The 17,204-nt window shown below is 40.4% G+C and overlaps 1 protein-coding gene across 1 annotated transcript in view; it reads left to right on the plus strand.

The window, feature by feature from the left end:
- Nucleotides 1-12,641, plus strand: part of ADRA1A (adrenoceptor alpha 1A) — a 29,055-nt gene extending 16,414 nt beyond the window's left edge. Inside the window, exon 2 of the mRNA XM_032795430.1 lies at nt 12,118-12,641. Within this exon, the coding sequence (XP_032651321.1) occupies nt 12,118-12,641 (524 nt within the window). The remainder of the gene's footprint in view (nt 1-12,117) is intronic.
- The last annotated feature ends 4,563 nt before the right edge of the window (nt 12,642-17,204 follow it).

A 17,204-nucleotide genomic window follows, 5' to 3' on the forward strand; every position in this document is an offset into this window, starting at 1 on the left:
TCATAGGCACTGAAGTTTCTCCATTCTGCATGCCCACTGGTGTTAAGAAATAAACCGCTCTTCTGTATTAGGTGCATTAATTTAGTGTTACAAAAATCTGGAGCATTTCCTACTTTTCAAAGCTTATTTGTTCCCACTAAAGATTCTTTCCATAGAGGAAGGCTGGGTGAGACATGCTTCAGGGCAGTAAAAGTACAGAGCACAGCTGTGATCACTCTGAAGAAGTAAGATATATATGTATTTCCATGGCATATTTTCTATTTGACCTGAGAATAAGGAACAGTGTAGGTAGGAAGTGGTCATGTGGAATAAGATCCAGGGCAAACTCCAAGCTTGGAAGCAAGGGCAAAAATGGGTTTAACCATGTTTGGTGAGCTCCATCTTGCAAACTGCCTCACTTTAGGTACAGAATGCCATAGATAATGCAGGACCAATCTGCCTGATGGAATGTCTGCTTCTCAGCCTTCTGTCTTCGTGCTTTTTAATTTGTATTTCCACTGGAGCCCTCAGGCACCTTCAGATGCAACCCCCTCATCAAATAACACTTAATAATAAGCCTCATTTGTTTTTGTCATCTCAGAATGTGCTTATGAAGCACTGCTCTTTACTGGATGGAACGTGACCATTTGTGTGTAGGTGATTGTCTCCCACTCCTCACTGCATCTTACAGAGAATATAAGCCCTAATATTTCTACACAAGCATGATATTTCACAGGTTACTGCTTGTTCCTTAAATCATCCCTGTGCTCTTACTCCACCACTGGACTTTGAACACACACATGGAAGAAACGAAGTGGGGAACATAATCTTGAAAATGACGTTGTCTAACATCCCTGATTCATAGTCCTCTACGTGTTTTCAGAACATTCACCAATATACCATTCCTACAAAGGTCCTGAGGACACAAAGCCTTAAGGGTTACTAACCTCATGCTGCTTCCTATAATGTGGAGTAGGATACCACTATATTAAATAATATGGAAGGCCAGAAACCTGTACAGGTTGGGGACTCCGTATGCCATGTGCTTTCCATTAACACATCCATACTTGACATCAGTACTGATGTTTGAATATACTGTAATCAAGCAACTCCATAACTCCTAAGTAATTGATTTACAGAGAAATCAGAGAGTGCCTTTGCGCCTGTCTTGGCATTTAATCAGCAGCAGGATGTGGAAAACGTACAGCTGTTGGCTCTAAAAAACAAAGTTGGCAAACATAAAAATAAAATCTTACATTGGGAAAAACAACATCCTCACACATTGGGGGATGGAAGGAGGAGGGGTAAATGACGGGAAATGTTTAATCTGGAAAGCAAATTAAAGAACTGACAACACTAATAACAAATTTTATTTCTGAACAAGAGGAGACTGAATCATGCTAATGACTCTCTTAATAAAACTTATGTTAGAATGCAAAACATAAACCAAGGATCATTTAACCAATCTACAATGCACAGGAATTAAAAGCTGTGTTAATCTTTTTTTCCTGGTTGTCAGCACTACCTGGAGGGAATTTCGGTATACCAGTATGATATGCACATGGAAAAGCTTAGAGCCTGATTCTCTAGTGTCTTGTACTTTAGGTAGTCATTTACACACTTGAAAAGTGAGTTCAGCGTGGGTGTAAAACACAACTGGTGTGAATGGAGAATTCTGTTTTGGTAACATTTTTTCACTCCCTTTGCACAGATGTAAATAACTCTCCAAGAAGAAAGGAAATGGGTTACCTAGGAAGGTGGTGGAATCTCCTTCCTTAGAGATTTTTAAGGTCAGGCTTGACAAAGCCCTGGCTGGGATGATTTAATTGGGAATTGGTCCTGCTTTGAACAGGGGATTGGACTAGATGACCTCCTGAGGTCCCTTCCAACCCTGATATTCTATGATTCTATGAAATTAACAATGGTGTTTACCAGAATTTAACCTTTTATTTCTGCAAAAGAAATACTAGCTAAGACATAAGAGTCCATGAGGATTAGATTGAATTGGATTAGTTATGAGATATAAAGACTTTCAAGGCTTGATTGCTGGTTGTGATCCAATCTATGTCAGCAGTCACTTGAAAAATGGTAGATACTACAGGTTTTTTTGCCGGCCTACGTCAAACAAATTAGCATTCTCAGTCCAGGCTGCTAGTGGGTGAAATGTTCAAATCAAAATTGTGACTAATTGGCAGACACAACAGAGTGGATGAATGTGGACTCTGAACTCCCTTCTCACCTCTAGGGAAGATGATCCATCCAGAACAAGGTTGTGGCACAGTGACAAGAAGCTTGCTCTGCTGATGCTCAAATTGTATCTTGTTCTATGCACAGAGTTTGACAGAACCCAAAGTATTTTTGTAGCAGTTATCCTTTCTTAACTCCCTGCTTGCTTCTTCTCCCATCCTTTGGCTCTTGTAGGAAACATAGCAAGTGCACTGTCGAACGCTCACATATGCTAAGCAGTAGCAGCCGCAGTACAGGGAAATAAGTCATTAACCAGATGGTGAGGAGGAAAGTAGATGAACAATTCAAAGTGAATAATTTATTTAACACTTTTTTTTTTCTATCTGTGAATTATCCTTACGCAGACTTTGATTTTTACTAATTCATTTATTACCCAAAATTGTTTCATGGATTCAGTTTTTACTCTTTGGCCTGCATTATACAGCCTGACCTCCTGTATAATGCAGGCCAGAGATTTCACACAGTTACTGCTGACCACCAGCTAGATGGCATGGCATTGTATGCAGGAACAGGCCAGGCTGGGTTTAATGGATGAACAAGCCATTGACAGAAATGAATGGTGACACTGTATTGTTCCCTGTGTCTACAAAGATGCCCTGCGATAAAGAGAAGATTATAACCCCAGTATTCAGCCCATTAATTTGTGTTTTGCTAAAGGATATCTTCCAGAAAGGCAGTCTGTCTTGATCTGAAGACATCAAGTGATGGTTTGTTCAATGATTAATCATCCTCATTGTTAAAAAAGGGTATTACAGTAAAAGCTGTGTTATCCGGCACTTTTCCAACCAGAAAACTCTATTAACTGGCATTTCTGATATCTCCCAATACAAATCTTCAGTCTAGTAACCGAGACTAGTATACAGTCCAGGAGGATGTGCAATTATGCATTCTGCACTCTATGTTTATGCAAAAGAGACACAGGATAAGGAAGCAAGCAAGCTGGTATCATGGATTTATTCAAAAGAGCAGCTTCCAGGGGGCGTCATAGGGCCATTACAGATTCAGCCCAGCCTTCTACACCTTCCACTTTGACGATGATAATTGATGGTGATTGATAATGATGATTCTGAGGCACTGCAAGATCCTGAAGTGCCTTCTGAATCATCAAAGACAGATTAAATTATGTTCAGTATTGTTTTAGTCTTAAGTGTAGTTTTAGTGAGCTGGGTGACCTGAAGTGTCATAAGATAACCTACTGTACAGAAAACTTTCCCTGTATACACCTAAGTGCTTCAAGAAACCAACCACTCTGCAGTGCAGTGCTACTACTGCATTGGTGAGTACCTGTATACGATTTTATACTTTATTCATTTTATTGTAGTCTAATTCTTTGAAAATTGGTATTCCATTGTTAAATCTTAGTTAACCAGAATTTTTGATTAACCGGCACCTCCCATACCCCCAGCATGCTGGATAACAAAGCTTTTACTCTATTTCTAACTTGAATTTGTCTTGCTTTAACTTCCAGCCATTGGTTCTTGTTATGCCTTCAAATGCTCTGAATGAAATACCTTAAGACAAGTCTTAACACCACCAGATAAAGATAATTTTCATTCAGCACTGAATGCATCCACCTCTGGTCTTAAACATATTGTCTATTTAAATGCATACAGTGATTCTACAAAATATTAAAGTACTGGAAGAAAAATATATCAGATCCAGTGGGTTCTCAACGTAGGGGTCATGAACTCCGCTGGTGTCACCCTGCCCTATCCATTCAGCTAGATGGGAAGGGAGCGTAGGGATGTGGAGAAGTGTCATGGCATGGAAGATGTTGATAACTACTGCAGAACCAGTTGAAACTGCTGGGAGAGTATAATAGGCAGAATGTAATTGTCCTGTATTGGTGTTTGTGCAGTATATCAAGGCTAACACATTTATTGTTGCAAAATATACCATGACTCTACAATGACTAGAAATAATCATAGAATATCAGGGTTGGAAGAGACCTCAGGAGGTCATCTAGTCCAACCCCCTGCTCAAAGCAGGACCAACACCAACTAAATAATGAAGCTCGTGGTTTCATATCTCATTGAACAACTCCAAATTTTCAGAGCTGAGCGGGAACTGGAATTTCTTTTGTGAGACATTCCATCATTTCTGAATATTTTTTTGTTCAGGGGATGAAGGTGAATTTTGGAAACAACATTTTAGGTCAGGTAAAACATCTTGTTTTGATTAAAATCAAAACATTTAGTTTCAATGTAGGCTTATTTAATTTTTAATGGTTTTTTATCATATGAAATTAAATTTCAAAATGAAAAGTCATTTCTAAACTAACATTCTGTACTAAAAATGTCTAAATGGTGCACTTCTAGTTCGCTTTTTTAATGAACATTTTACCAAAATGACACTTTCCACAGAAAGTTTTGGTTTGAACAAAACTATTTTCTGACAAACCAGAATGTTTCTTTGGATTGTTTTTTTTAAAGGATGCATACGTACACTGCATATCATATTGTTTTGTAAATTATGTTTTTCAACCAAATTCCTATATATTTGCGTTCATGATTCTTACACTGTAGCATTATGGATCAAGAGCCAGTATTGTTATAGTCTTTGAAAACTCTGTGTGTTCATTTCTCATATTTATGGTGCTATTTTTAGACAGAGGATTGAGCCTTTATATTTATTGGTAATGAGTTTATATAAGTCATCAAATAAGTGCCACAGTCAGTGGGGTTCCTGTCTAGCTTTTTCCAAGCAATGTGATTTTGATTCACTCTTTCAAGGGCAGACAGTACAGCAGAATCGTGGCAGGAGATTACATTAGTCATGTCAAGCTTTCAGTTGGCGCAGAATAAAAATTATACTGTTTTTGCACTTCATTACCCTTCGCTGGTTTGAGCACACTAAAGTGCCAAAAGATGTCGTACATCACACTCGGCATATTTCTCCTTGTTTCACATAGCAGGTGAGTGCAATACAGTGACAGACTCATGAACTGGTAAAATCACACTGCAGAATGTAAGATTTGTAAGTGCTATGTGGAGGATGGTTTTGTGATGAAGGCATAGGACGAGGAAGCTGTAGATCTGGGTTCAGTTCCAGATTTCGTGCGTAACCAGGGAAATTCACCTAAACTCTGTGTAGTTTAGTTTCCCTAGAAATACAGTGGAAATAATATTTATCTCATAGGGGTCTTACGAGGGTTCATTCATTAATGTCTATAAAGTACTTTGAAACTCATGAATGAAAGATAAATAAATAAAAAGTCTTTCTGTCTGTAGAAGAGACATAAAAACATAGCATTCTCCTGTCAATCACATCAGTTGACATCACTAGGGACCTTAGGGCTTCTGCCTGTATTAGCTGGGGTGTAATAATAGTAACTAGACACGGACATGAACATCAGCCTAGATCTTGGTAACAGGACAATCTAAAGTTTTGGATCAAAATATATCTCTAGCTTTGGGGTGAGTAAAGTTCTGGCTTCAAGTCCTGCAGCACGAGACTAACATTTTATAGATACAAAGCACTACACAAACGCTAATTACACCAACAGTCTTTATTATGTCCATTATACAGATGAGACACAGCTTAAACTGTCTTGCCCAGACCACACATTTTTATATTATAAAAATATAAGAAATTTCATGCTCCAATAAAAATATAACATTAGGGATATATTATCGACCACCTGACCAGGACAGTGATAGTGATGATGAAATGCTAAGGGAAATTAGAGATGCTATCAACATTAAGAACTAGATAATAGTGGGGGATTTCAATTATCCCCATATTGACTGGGAACATTTCACTTCAGGACGAAATGCACACATAAAATTTCTCAATACTTTAAATGGCTGCTTCATGGAGCAGCTGGTACAGGAACCCACAAGGGGAGAGGCAACTCTAGATTTAATCCTGAGTGGAGCGCAGGAGCTGGTCCAAGAGGTAACTATAGCAGGACCACTTGGAAATAGTGACCATAATATAATAGCATTTAACATCCCTGTGGGGGGAAGAAAACCTCAACAGCCCAACACTGTGGCATTTAATTTCAAAAGAGGGAACTATACATACAATATGATGGGGGCTAATTTAGCTACAACGAGTCAGGAAAAAGATCTTGGCGTCATCATGGATAGTTCTCTGAAGACGCCCACGCAGTGCGCAGAGGCGGTCAAAAAAGCAAACAAGATGTTAGGAATCATTAAAAAGGAGATAGAGAATAAGACTGAGAATATATTATTGCCCTTATATAAATCCATGGTACGCCCACATCTTGAATACTGTGTACAGATGTGGTCTCCTCACCTCAAAAAAGATATTCTAGCACTAGAAAAGGTTAGAAAAGGGGCACTAAATGATAGGTTTGGGAGAGGGTCCCATACGAGGAAAGATTCAAAGAGGCTAGGGCCTCTTCAGCTGGAAAAACAGAGGAGACAAGGGGATATGAATAGAGGTATAAATATCATGGTGGGGGGAGAAAATGGATAAGGAAAAATTATTTACTTATGCCCATAGTACAAAACTAAGGCGTCACAAATGATTAATGGTAGCAGGTTTAAAACAATAAAAGGAAGTTCTTCTTCACACAGCGCACAGTCAAGCTTGTGGAACCCTTACCTGAGGAGGTTGTGAAGGCTGGGAAGCTATAAACAATGTTTAAAAAGGGAACTGGAAAAATTATGGGTTGCTAAGTCCATTAATGGCTATTAGCCAGGATGAGTAAGGAACAGTGTCCCTAGCCTCTGTTTGTCAGAGGATGGAGATGGATGGCAGGAGAGAGATCACTTGATCATTGCCTGTTAGCTTCATTCCCTCTGGGGCACCTGGCATTGGCCACTGTCGGTAGACAGATACTGGGCTAGATGGACCTTTGGTCTGACCTGGTACGGCCTTTCTTATGCTCTTATGTTAGAATGTAAGTATCCTCAGCCCAATTTACCAGTGCTTTGCCCTTGTGCAAGCCATTTACACTGGTGTAAAGAGAGTGCAAAATGCTACTATTTTGATTTGGAAGAATTTTACATTCACTTTGCCCTGATCTAAATTATACCTGTGCAAAACCACTGAAGTAGACATACTAGATCTTCAGTTGGTGTAAATCTGCAAAGCTTCATTGATGCCTGGCCCAGTTGATCTTTGTGAAAGCACATTTTTGTCTAAAATGTGGAAGTTGCATCTACCATGGGAATGAAAGAGTTAAGAAAGGAAGATGGTGGCTTCTACAGATGGCATCCCATGTTTACTGTTAAAGCTACTCAATGTCCTTTTCATGTACAATGTGCTGTTCCAAGATAGGAAATCGCTACACTGATCAACGAAAAAGGTTATATTAATAAATTAGCCTACAAATCTCCTCACCCACCCAGAAAAGCAGGAGCCTGGTTTGATGCTGGCTATTTTCTATTTTTAACAGTCTTTGGCAGAGTGTTAGCATTCCATTTAAAATGAGCCAAAAGGCACAGCAAACAAGAATTTTTTTTCACTCACTACTGCATTTGGCTTAATAGAGCACTTCCTGGACTTGGATTTCATTTACCTTTTCCATTGAAACAAAACGGGAAAGGAATGGACAAACTGATGTCAGCTTAATTCAACGGAATTGGGGCATCTTGGTCTCCTTAGGTTCTTTTGAAATTCCCAACCGAAAAGAATCTTTCAATGAGATAATGGACAGCTGTAGGGCATTTTGTTATTACAGGGAAATAGCATTTGTATATTAAGAAATTTCTGAAGTAGTCACAAAGAAAAATCATGAAATACAGATCTGATTTCTTTTGTACCACAGTTTGGCTGATTCACGTGGTAAAGAATTAAAATATGAGTATTGCATTGAATAGGAAAGGTATTTTTAACTATTTTCAATCAAACAAAGGCACATTCACAGAGCCAAATGACTGTCATGTGCAATGCACTAGTAGCGATTGTGAGCCAGAGCCAGACGTCTACCTGTTTGAAAATAAAGAGCAAGGTTCTGTGCTGTGCCTAACCTGACTGTCAGCGAATCAGCTGCAACTCCCTCATATGCTGCCCCAGTCCTAGCCCTGGGGCATCTTAGAGCAGCCTAGTGGCTGCTGTAATTTGCACCAATTGGCTGTGGTCTCTAAGGGACCTTGCACCAACTGAAGATAACTAGATTACACTGCACTCTGACCACATGTCCCATTCCTCACTTGCCCCCAACATACTTCCTGTGTCCATCATTTCAGCTCAGAAAGTGAGGGTTTGTGTTATGGTGGGTAGACATCGCTTTGCATTTGACAATAGGGATTGCATTCAGCAGAAGCAGAATGAGTCATTATTCATTCTCATCATGTGTGTGCCTGGTTTAGGCAATATCCTGATACTGTCTCACATACATATTCACCCAGAAAAACTCTCTTCAGTGCATGCAGCTTAAATAACTTTTCTGAATTTTCTAAGTTTCAGATTGAACATGTATCCAGAAGCAGTTGAGTTCAGATCCTACGGATGAATCCATAAATTCCCCTACATTTTCAAAAGTCACCTCATCTTAGGCTCCCCTGAGACCAGAATGAAACACTGGAAAGTTCAGGAACTGCTTTCTGGCATGGTTCAAGAGCAGAGAAGCATTAATGCAATGAAGTTAGGATCCACATCCAAACTTCTTCAGGTTGGGGGTTTGGCTAGGCACACAGAGGTCTGAGGGTGATCTGAACTTCCCCAACGTTCAGTTAGAATTTGAGATCTTTTGTCTTCGTTCAGGCCCATGTCTCTAACAGTATTGTTGTTTGTATGATTTTGGAGAATAAAAATGATGAATGCTTGTTTACTGGCAAACTTCATGTGTTGTGTAAATAACTATTACAATATCCCTATCAATCTTGGTATGTTTATGATTTCATAGGGGCTGGGTGGGGGGATATGTCAATGTTAAAAGAGCTATTGATCAAAATCTTGGCTGTAAGACCCAAACAAGCAAATTGCGTTTTCTGGGAATTTGGGATGATGTTTATATCCAAGCTATGCTGTCCAAAGTAATCACTGATTTTGGAATGATAGAGTCACATTATTGGAGGCAAGTACTTTGAAAGCATAATAATGAATGACCTTTCCCCAAAAAACCTGTTAAGGATTTAATGCAATGGGAGATCTGCAGCAGAAAGTGGTCCTAGAGGCTTTTTTATTTACCATGGGCCCCCAGAACAGGCAATATTTTGACAGCATGGAATCCAGTTTTCTGTTTCATTCACAACCAGACAGCACTGTTTTCTATTTCCAAGAAACTTGAAACATCTGAGCTAGGGAATTGTGGGATCTTATTACAGGCAAATTTCTAGCGTTATTCTGGGACCACTAACAGCAGCTTTGTAAACAATTCTCCAAAAGCATCAGTGTTACGTCTTTGGTATCCTAGCGGTGTTTCTATATTTTGGTCATTATGGCCTGATTCAGCAAATCCCTTAGGCACATGCCTCTCTTCATGTTACAAGCATCATTTGAATAATGTCAGTAAGCTTTCTTAGTATAACTCAAGTTTATGGGTGAAATGTACAGTCGTGTAGCAGGTCCGTCTGAGGCCTATGCACCACTTACATCCTTGGAACAGAAGAATACCACACATGCTAGCAATACTTTTAGTCACTTTGCTTAAGTGGGACATACTGGGTGCATAGGCATTGTGCTGAGCCTCTGCCCAAGAGTGAATTTTACTCTATAAGCGCCAAGCGTCAGTTGGAGAATTGTGTCCAGTCCTGGGCACCACACTTTAGGAAAGACCTGGACAGATTTGAGAGAGTCCAGAGGAGAGATAAAAAATGATACAAGGTTTAGAAAACCTGATCTATGAGAAAGAGTTTAAAAAATTGGGCATGTTTAGTCTTTAAATAAGGCCGAGGAGAGCTCTGATAGTCTTCAGATACGTTTAGGGCTGTTATAAGAAGGACTACGATCAATTGTTCTCCATGTCTATTGGAAGGTAGGACATGAAGTAATGGGCTTATGCTGCAGCAAAGGAGATTTAGGGTAGATATTAGGAAAATCTTTCTAATTTCAGGGTAGTTAACCACTGGAGCAGGCTTCCAAAGGAAGTTGTGGGATCCCCATTATTGGACGTTTTTAAGAACAAGCTGGACAAAAACACCTGACAGGGATGGTCTAGATTTACATTGTTCTGCCTCAGCGCAGGGGACTGGACTTGATGACTTTTCAAGGTCCCTTCCAGCCTGGCATTTCTATGATTCTATGTCAAGCTGGCTGAAAAAACAGTTTAAAAAAAATCATTAATTTCATAAACCCTTTTTACTGTTTTATTTTAATACGAACAACAAAAAAATGAAAATCAAAAAATGTATCTAGTGCTACCGCTGACCAAATAACTTAAAAAAAAATAAAATAGGTGGTGACTTTTTTGAAGGATTAGATGTGAAAATCTGAATTTTTGGCCATTTTAAAAATTTTGAACAGCTCTAGTAGGAATCTTTAATTAATCTTTAATCTTTCAGTGCATGGGATAAAATCTGTAAAAAATGGAAAAGTTAGCAAAAAATTCTTACTTTAAGTGTGTTTGGGAGAGTTGCTCGTTGTATCCTTTTACAAGAAGGTAAAAAGACTGCCTTTGCCAAAGACCTGAGTATCAAAGATTAGAGGAATGTAGTGAAATGCAGTGAAAATAGCATAACTCCCTGGTCATTTAGAGACTAAACAACTGTCCTCCTCTATCACCATTCACAGCCTCATAGCAACAGCTGGAATAGACCACACAGCCCCCGGCACTTAAGCTAATGGAAAGTATTTAGTAGGTATTTGTAGTACAAGGTTTATGATACACATTCCAGCCTGGAAAATGGCAGGGGTAAGTATCCACACAAGCCAGTTCATTACAATAGTCAAAAACAAATTGCTGGTATGCTTTGTGGCTTTTGTAAATCTGTGGGGACAGAGCGTGCCCTGAACGGCTGGCTGCTTTCTTTGACAGGAGAAGGTTTTCTTAAAAATCAATACATGAATTGAACAATTGCATTTTTTTTTATCAGAATGTTAATCAAGGAGGGAGATTTTTAGGTCTTGCACACATATCCATACATTTGCTCACATTGCAGGCAAGCTGGAGCCCACTGTTCTTAAGCAGAGGGAGACTGGTCATGTGATCCCTTTAAAAATGATACCTGTATGGCCTTTTCACTGACAATCAGCGTTCCCTGTAGCTGAGACAGTTGAACAAAGCATCAGCCTGTTTTGGCTTTGAGTCACCTTTCCTTTCCCTTTTTAATTAGCTCCATGCGAAACATCCTTACCATTCTAGCAACTTCAGTTAACCACTGCTAAGCACTCTCACTGAAGGATAGTAAAGATGTTTTGAAACTCCTATGGTTTATACAGCAATTGCTCTAGGGCCTGATCCATGCTCATTGCAGTCAATGAGAGCCTTTCCATTGGCTTTTGTGAATTTTGGATTAGGTGCATGACACATAAAAATCTGTAGGCTGGGATTTTTGAAGGATCCTAAGTGAGGGAGGCATCCAGGTCCATTAGGATCCTTTAAAAATTCCTGTCTGAAAGGGATCATTGGGCTTTCCATTTGCTGGGATCCCAGAGGTGGTGATTCCCTGGCCATTTCAAAACCAGTAAAGTTTTCTCCTTACTTATCTGAGCGGCCTGGTGTTTTAGCTCCTGGGAGGAAGTAATTTCCCTTTGTCACCTCATTTCACTAAACTATGGACTCTGTGGAACCTAAAATATGAAATTACTGCTTCATTTGTAGCTGAACAGATAGGTTCCCCTGGAAGAGTTATTATGGCTATGTAATTGTAGAGCACCATACATTCTGAAATGTTCTCTTCTCCAGGAGGGATGACTGTTGTCGGAGCATTCAAAAATCATGAACTTTGTTGTTTTCATTGTTATCTCTCTTACACATTGACTATCTGCAATTTCTCACCAGTTTTGTCTTAACACTCCCTGTATTTTCCATTCCAGGCGTTTTCTTTCCTGCACTCAAGCCCTCAGAAACTGTTTTTAAAATAACGTTTTGGCTTGGGTATTTGAACAGCTGCATCAACCCGATCATCTACCCATGCTCGAGTCAAGAGTTTAAAAAAGCATTCCAAAATGTCCTACGAGCCCAGTGTTTCACAAGAAAGAAAGCAGCCTACAAGCATTCCCTTAGCTTCAATCTGAACCAGCCAGCTAGCCCCAGTATGGACGACGGTGCCAAGGATGTTGTCCGTATCCCTGTAGGATCAGGGGAAACTTTCTATAGGATTTCCAAGTCCAATGGGGTCTGCGAGTGGAAGATTTTCTCCACCATGCAAAGCATGTCTACAAAAAGTGCAATCTCTAACGACAAGTCCAGCTGCACCAGAGCCAAAGTGAAGAGCAAAGGTTTCCTCAGGACATGCTGCTGTACTGGCACATCAAGGAGAGACGCTCGGGAGAACCGTAAAGTGCCGACCATTAAAATACACACTATCTCCCTCAGTGAAAATGGGGAAGATGTCTAAGGGATCGAGATCACTAATGGTCCTGGGGAGGATGGCGGGGAATCTTTACATGCAACTGTTCAGCTCTGGCAACCCTGCTCTGCTGGCATAGTTCTGCTAGCAGGAAGTTGTTCTTCTTAATGGTAAGTAGGGATGGATGCTGAAGTAGGGGGAGTGACCTGAATCACTGACCTAACACAGTGTGGGTCAAAGCTTTTTAGAACTGAAGTCACTGAGAGTTATGGACTTGATCCAAAGCCCACTGAAGTCAATGGGAATCTTTCCATTTATTTTAATGGGCATTGAAGCCCTGAAGCACCTTTAAGCACTGGCCCCTTGAAATGACTGTAACATCATTTCCCTACTGTTTAAAGGCCTTGATTTTCACTGTCTCTTCTTTCTAAAGCTCCAGCTATTCTGATTTTGAAGTGCAATCGGGTGGAGGGAGGGGGACAAGAACATCTAATGCATCTTGCGAGAGAGAAACCGTGATGGTTTCAGCATGGGTACATTCAGAGAGCTCTAACTTTAGAGCCATTTCACAATATAATTTTTTTTTTTTAAGATTGGACCTGTTGACCCAGCAGCAACAGAAGTTAAGGGAAAGGGAGGAAAAAAGCATTCATTGGAATGTTATGTATCTCTGAATGATCTCAGTTAATGGAGTTCTGACATGAAGACTTTTCAACTTCCAGTCACCTCCGCTGCTCAGTTACGGTCCAGTCCTTAGAGGCAGTGAGCACCCTAGATTCCTGCTGATGCAAATAGGGAGTTGACATCACATTGGGTCAGATCCACAGTTGGTGCAGATCAGTGTAGTTCTGTTGACTTCAGTGCCAATGGAACTATGTTGATCTACACCAGCTGGGGATCTGACCCTCTGTGACTTGCAGAAGTCCCTTGACCCCAAAGCTGTCTAAAGTTCAGTGGGTTCAGCTTTCAGGGTTTGTGAGGATATTCCCTTCCGCTTTGTGTTCTGGAGTCTAGTAAATTCCATCTCAAGGAAACATTTGATGAAAGGGGGTGAATTTCATCTCATTTCAGAAACTTTGCCACAAAGTTCTTTTCTTTTTTAAACACACTGGTCATCCCAGACTCATTCAAAATGTTTCTGAGCCTTAATGCTTTTAAAACAAAACTCAAAACCAAGCCAGATGTGTGTATCATGGGGTTTCCAGGAGACCTTTGTACTCAGTCATATTTTCCAGTTTCTATAAGGTCCGGGGGGGGGGGGGTCCCATTTAAAAGTTCAACACTTCCTGCTACAGCTACAGCTACAGGAGCCAGGGCCACAAAATCAAAACAAGAGTTGCAGATGTCAGGCAGCTCTGCTGCGTATTTGTACAGCATTCTCTTCTTGATGTCTTCTCTCCAACATACTGAGGCTCTCACACGGTTCTGAGCACCAGGCTGTTCATTCCTATTCAAATCAATGGGAGTTACATGCACAAATGAGTTAAGGATGTACCCCAGTGAGAATGGGCCCTCCCTTGTAGATGTGGGTGAAAAAAGCATTTGGGAGCCTGTTATATTTTCCCCTAGCTATTCAAACAAATAAGCAATTCAGGATTTGAAAAAAATGGTGAGAGGAATTATTTGCACAATATCAGAAATAACCAGCTCATAATATAATTACCCACTGGGCCTGCAAAGTAATAACGCAGCTTCCTTGACATGAAGCACTGACGTCTTTCCCAGTATGGAAGAGCCCATTACTGTGAGGCACTGAATGCCTATTGATTTGAATGGGAATTATAGGTGTCCAGAACATCGAGAGGACATATGGAATTTTGCAGGGCAGGCTTTGAAAAGGCACCAAATAATATTGACGAGGAATCATTATTCTTTCATCTCTCATTCAATAATAACTCCTACATTTGGCAGTGTTTAATCTCCCCCCACGTCTTTCATTTATGCATCCCTAAGACACTTGTTAGCTTCTGAGAACCCACGCGTCACCGTCGGGTCCTTACAAATTGTCTTGGAGACTTCGCAAAACTAGAATTTACAGAGTCGCTTCACCTTGAGGTGAGTGTAAATGTAATTTGCACCCACACTGAGGCTCCTTTACACAGGCAGAGTGGTATAAAGCAGTGCTAGTGTAAATGAGAATTGAGCCCAAAGTAAACAAGCAGAAAAAAGAGCTAAACAGGAATAGCATTTTCTGCTCAATAAACTCCCAATCAAACCATCATCACACCTTGGGGACAAGTTCACAAAGGTATTTAGGCACCAAAAGATACAGATTGACACCTAGTGGGAGTTACTAAAATGCCTAAGTGAGTTAGATGCTTAACTCCCATTGACTTTAGGCACTTAATCAGGTCAAGCACTTCTGTAAAATCTAGTAGGGGCCCATCTGCATATTTAGGCACCTAAATCTGGCCTTTAGTGTCCAACCATCAGAGATCAGATTCCAACTGTCCTCACAACAAACTTGCTCACAAACAATCTAGAAGCCATGAATTATTTGCCCAAGTGAAGTCATTTTGAATGATGAATTCAAGAAAATTTGCAGACAGTTCACAAACAGAAGCAAAATTGTCCAACTTAAATTTTTACTCTGCTCTAATCTGAATCTATTAATGTCGCTGTTTAAGATTACTGAACTCACAGTTAAAACAATACGAAGTGCCCAATCCCATTGAGGCAAGATCCTTGCTCCCGATCTCAAAGGGATCAAAGTGAAACCTGTAAAAGGAAGGCGGGGGGGGGGGGGGGAGGAGGGGAGGGAAGAAAGGGATGTGCTTGTTTGCAGATCAGATTGCTGGTATCAGTTCAGATAATGCCAGTCGTTTCAAAGATTTCACAAAGCGAAGAGGCATGAACCATCTTGAGAAGCGGCATTTTCTTTCCTCTATAACAGTCAAGAGCACTTTGGGCCCTCTGCGAGTGCCTGTCATTTTCCTCACAACTGCTATTGCGTCAAATAAGTGTTTTGTGTGAGTTTACAGGTGGTGAAAGAATATAGTGTGTTCACAGCAAATTTGCAAGGTGACAGTTGACCTACCAGGGGTGATCCCTAGGAGCATAGATTCTACTTTGCTCCTCATCTTATAATAGTTTGCAGATTTTCTTAAGCAGCTAGGCTAGAGGCAAAACATAGGTCTAGCAATGTGCTTGTTCCCACTGTGTGATATGTTGGGAATATGAGTTGTGCACAGATCTGTGACGTAAGCAGGGGAGAAGCAATTTGTAGTGGCATGTGGTCCGAATCCCTGTAGGATCTGGGGAACCAACCAAAAGAGTTCCTAAAACAATCTCATATTCCAAACCTGAGATGTTACAGATGGCATACAAATAGTCAAGTCAACTCTGGATGGAAGTCAAATTTCAAAAAAAAAAAAAAAAAAAAAAAAAAGAATAGAGTAAACCAAGAAAAGGGCTAATCCATGAACATTTCCTGTAATGTAATCATTACTCACTTGATTAGCCCCGTTAATTTTACTGGGATTAAGGGCTGCAGGATCAAGTGGTTAATGGCCACCCTCATTACTAGGATCACTGATCATAATGGGGAGCCCAAGTTCTCCAGGTAAATGACCAAACAGCCAACCATGCACCCAGTGAAGCTTAAAGGGATCTTCATTAGGCTGCTGCTGTGATTCCCTTTCTTGCCTCTAATTTGAGCCACCCAACACCATTGCTTTTCAACCTTTGGGCCTCTGAGCGGTAGTCTTTTAGACTGGTCACTGTCACAAAATGTTTTGGGCACCCCTCTAACTCTCCCAGGGGGCTGTCTGCCTGCCAATGGCAATAGAATGTTGCTGCAGATTACGGACACGCCTCTTATTACCGGCTGAGTTTAGGTAGAAATTCTGTTAACCTAGCAGCGTTAGGGCTCATACACTCTGAGGACCAGCCCATGTGGGCGCCATGTTGACCCCAACCTAGCAAGTTTCACATTCTCTCCAATAGAGGATAGTGGTACAAATACACACTATCCTGTATGTTATAGCATAATTGGGATACTCTCTGAGAATACGACTTGTTTTGGGAAAGTGTGAACTAGAGTCTGTGACATAATTACTGCTGCTGTTTAGCCCTTCAAGCATACTATTTAGTAGTGGTATAATTGCTAATCTTGCTGACATCAATTCATCTCTGTTTCCACCTATAAAGATGATACCTATAAATAGAGGTTGACAGTACACTTGAGCTGTCCAGCATGAGAGCTAAATTAAATTATAAGAAGGCCAGTGCTGAGGTTTTTCCAATTCATCAAAGCGTCATTGTATTCTGCAGGTCAGTAAATGACACTTCATAGCTTTCTTTGTACTGAGGGAGTAAGGCAACAAGTTTAGTTGATTGGACTAATTAAATACAGCCATGTGTTCAGTTCTCCGATATGAAGGTTTTATAAGAAAACTGGAGAATGTCTTAAATAGTTTAAATTAGAGATTGGATCAGATCAAAACCCTGGATCTGAACCCCAACTCTCAAATGGTATATAGGCCTGGACCCCAAATTTGTGACACTAGCCCATCAGTCGTTAAGCCACCCTTTAGAACCAAACTGAACCTTTCCAGAGATTTTGAAATAAAGTCCAGGATTTGAAATCAGCAAGTGCTGAAATACACCATG

This window comes from Chelonoidis abingdonii, chromosome 2, assembly GCF_003597395.2.
Source record: "Chelonoidis abingdonii isolate Lonesome George chromosome 2, CheloAbing_2.0, whole genome shotgun sequence".
Classification (NCBI taxonomy): Eukaryota; Metazoa; Chordata; order Testudines; family Testudinidae; genus Chelonoidis; species Chelonoidis abingdonii.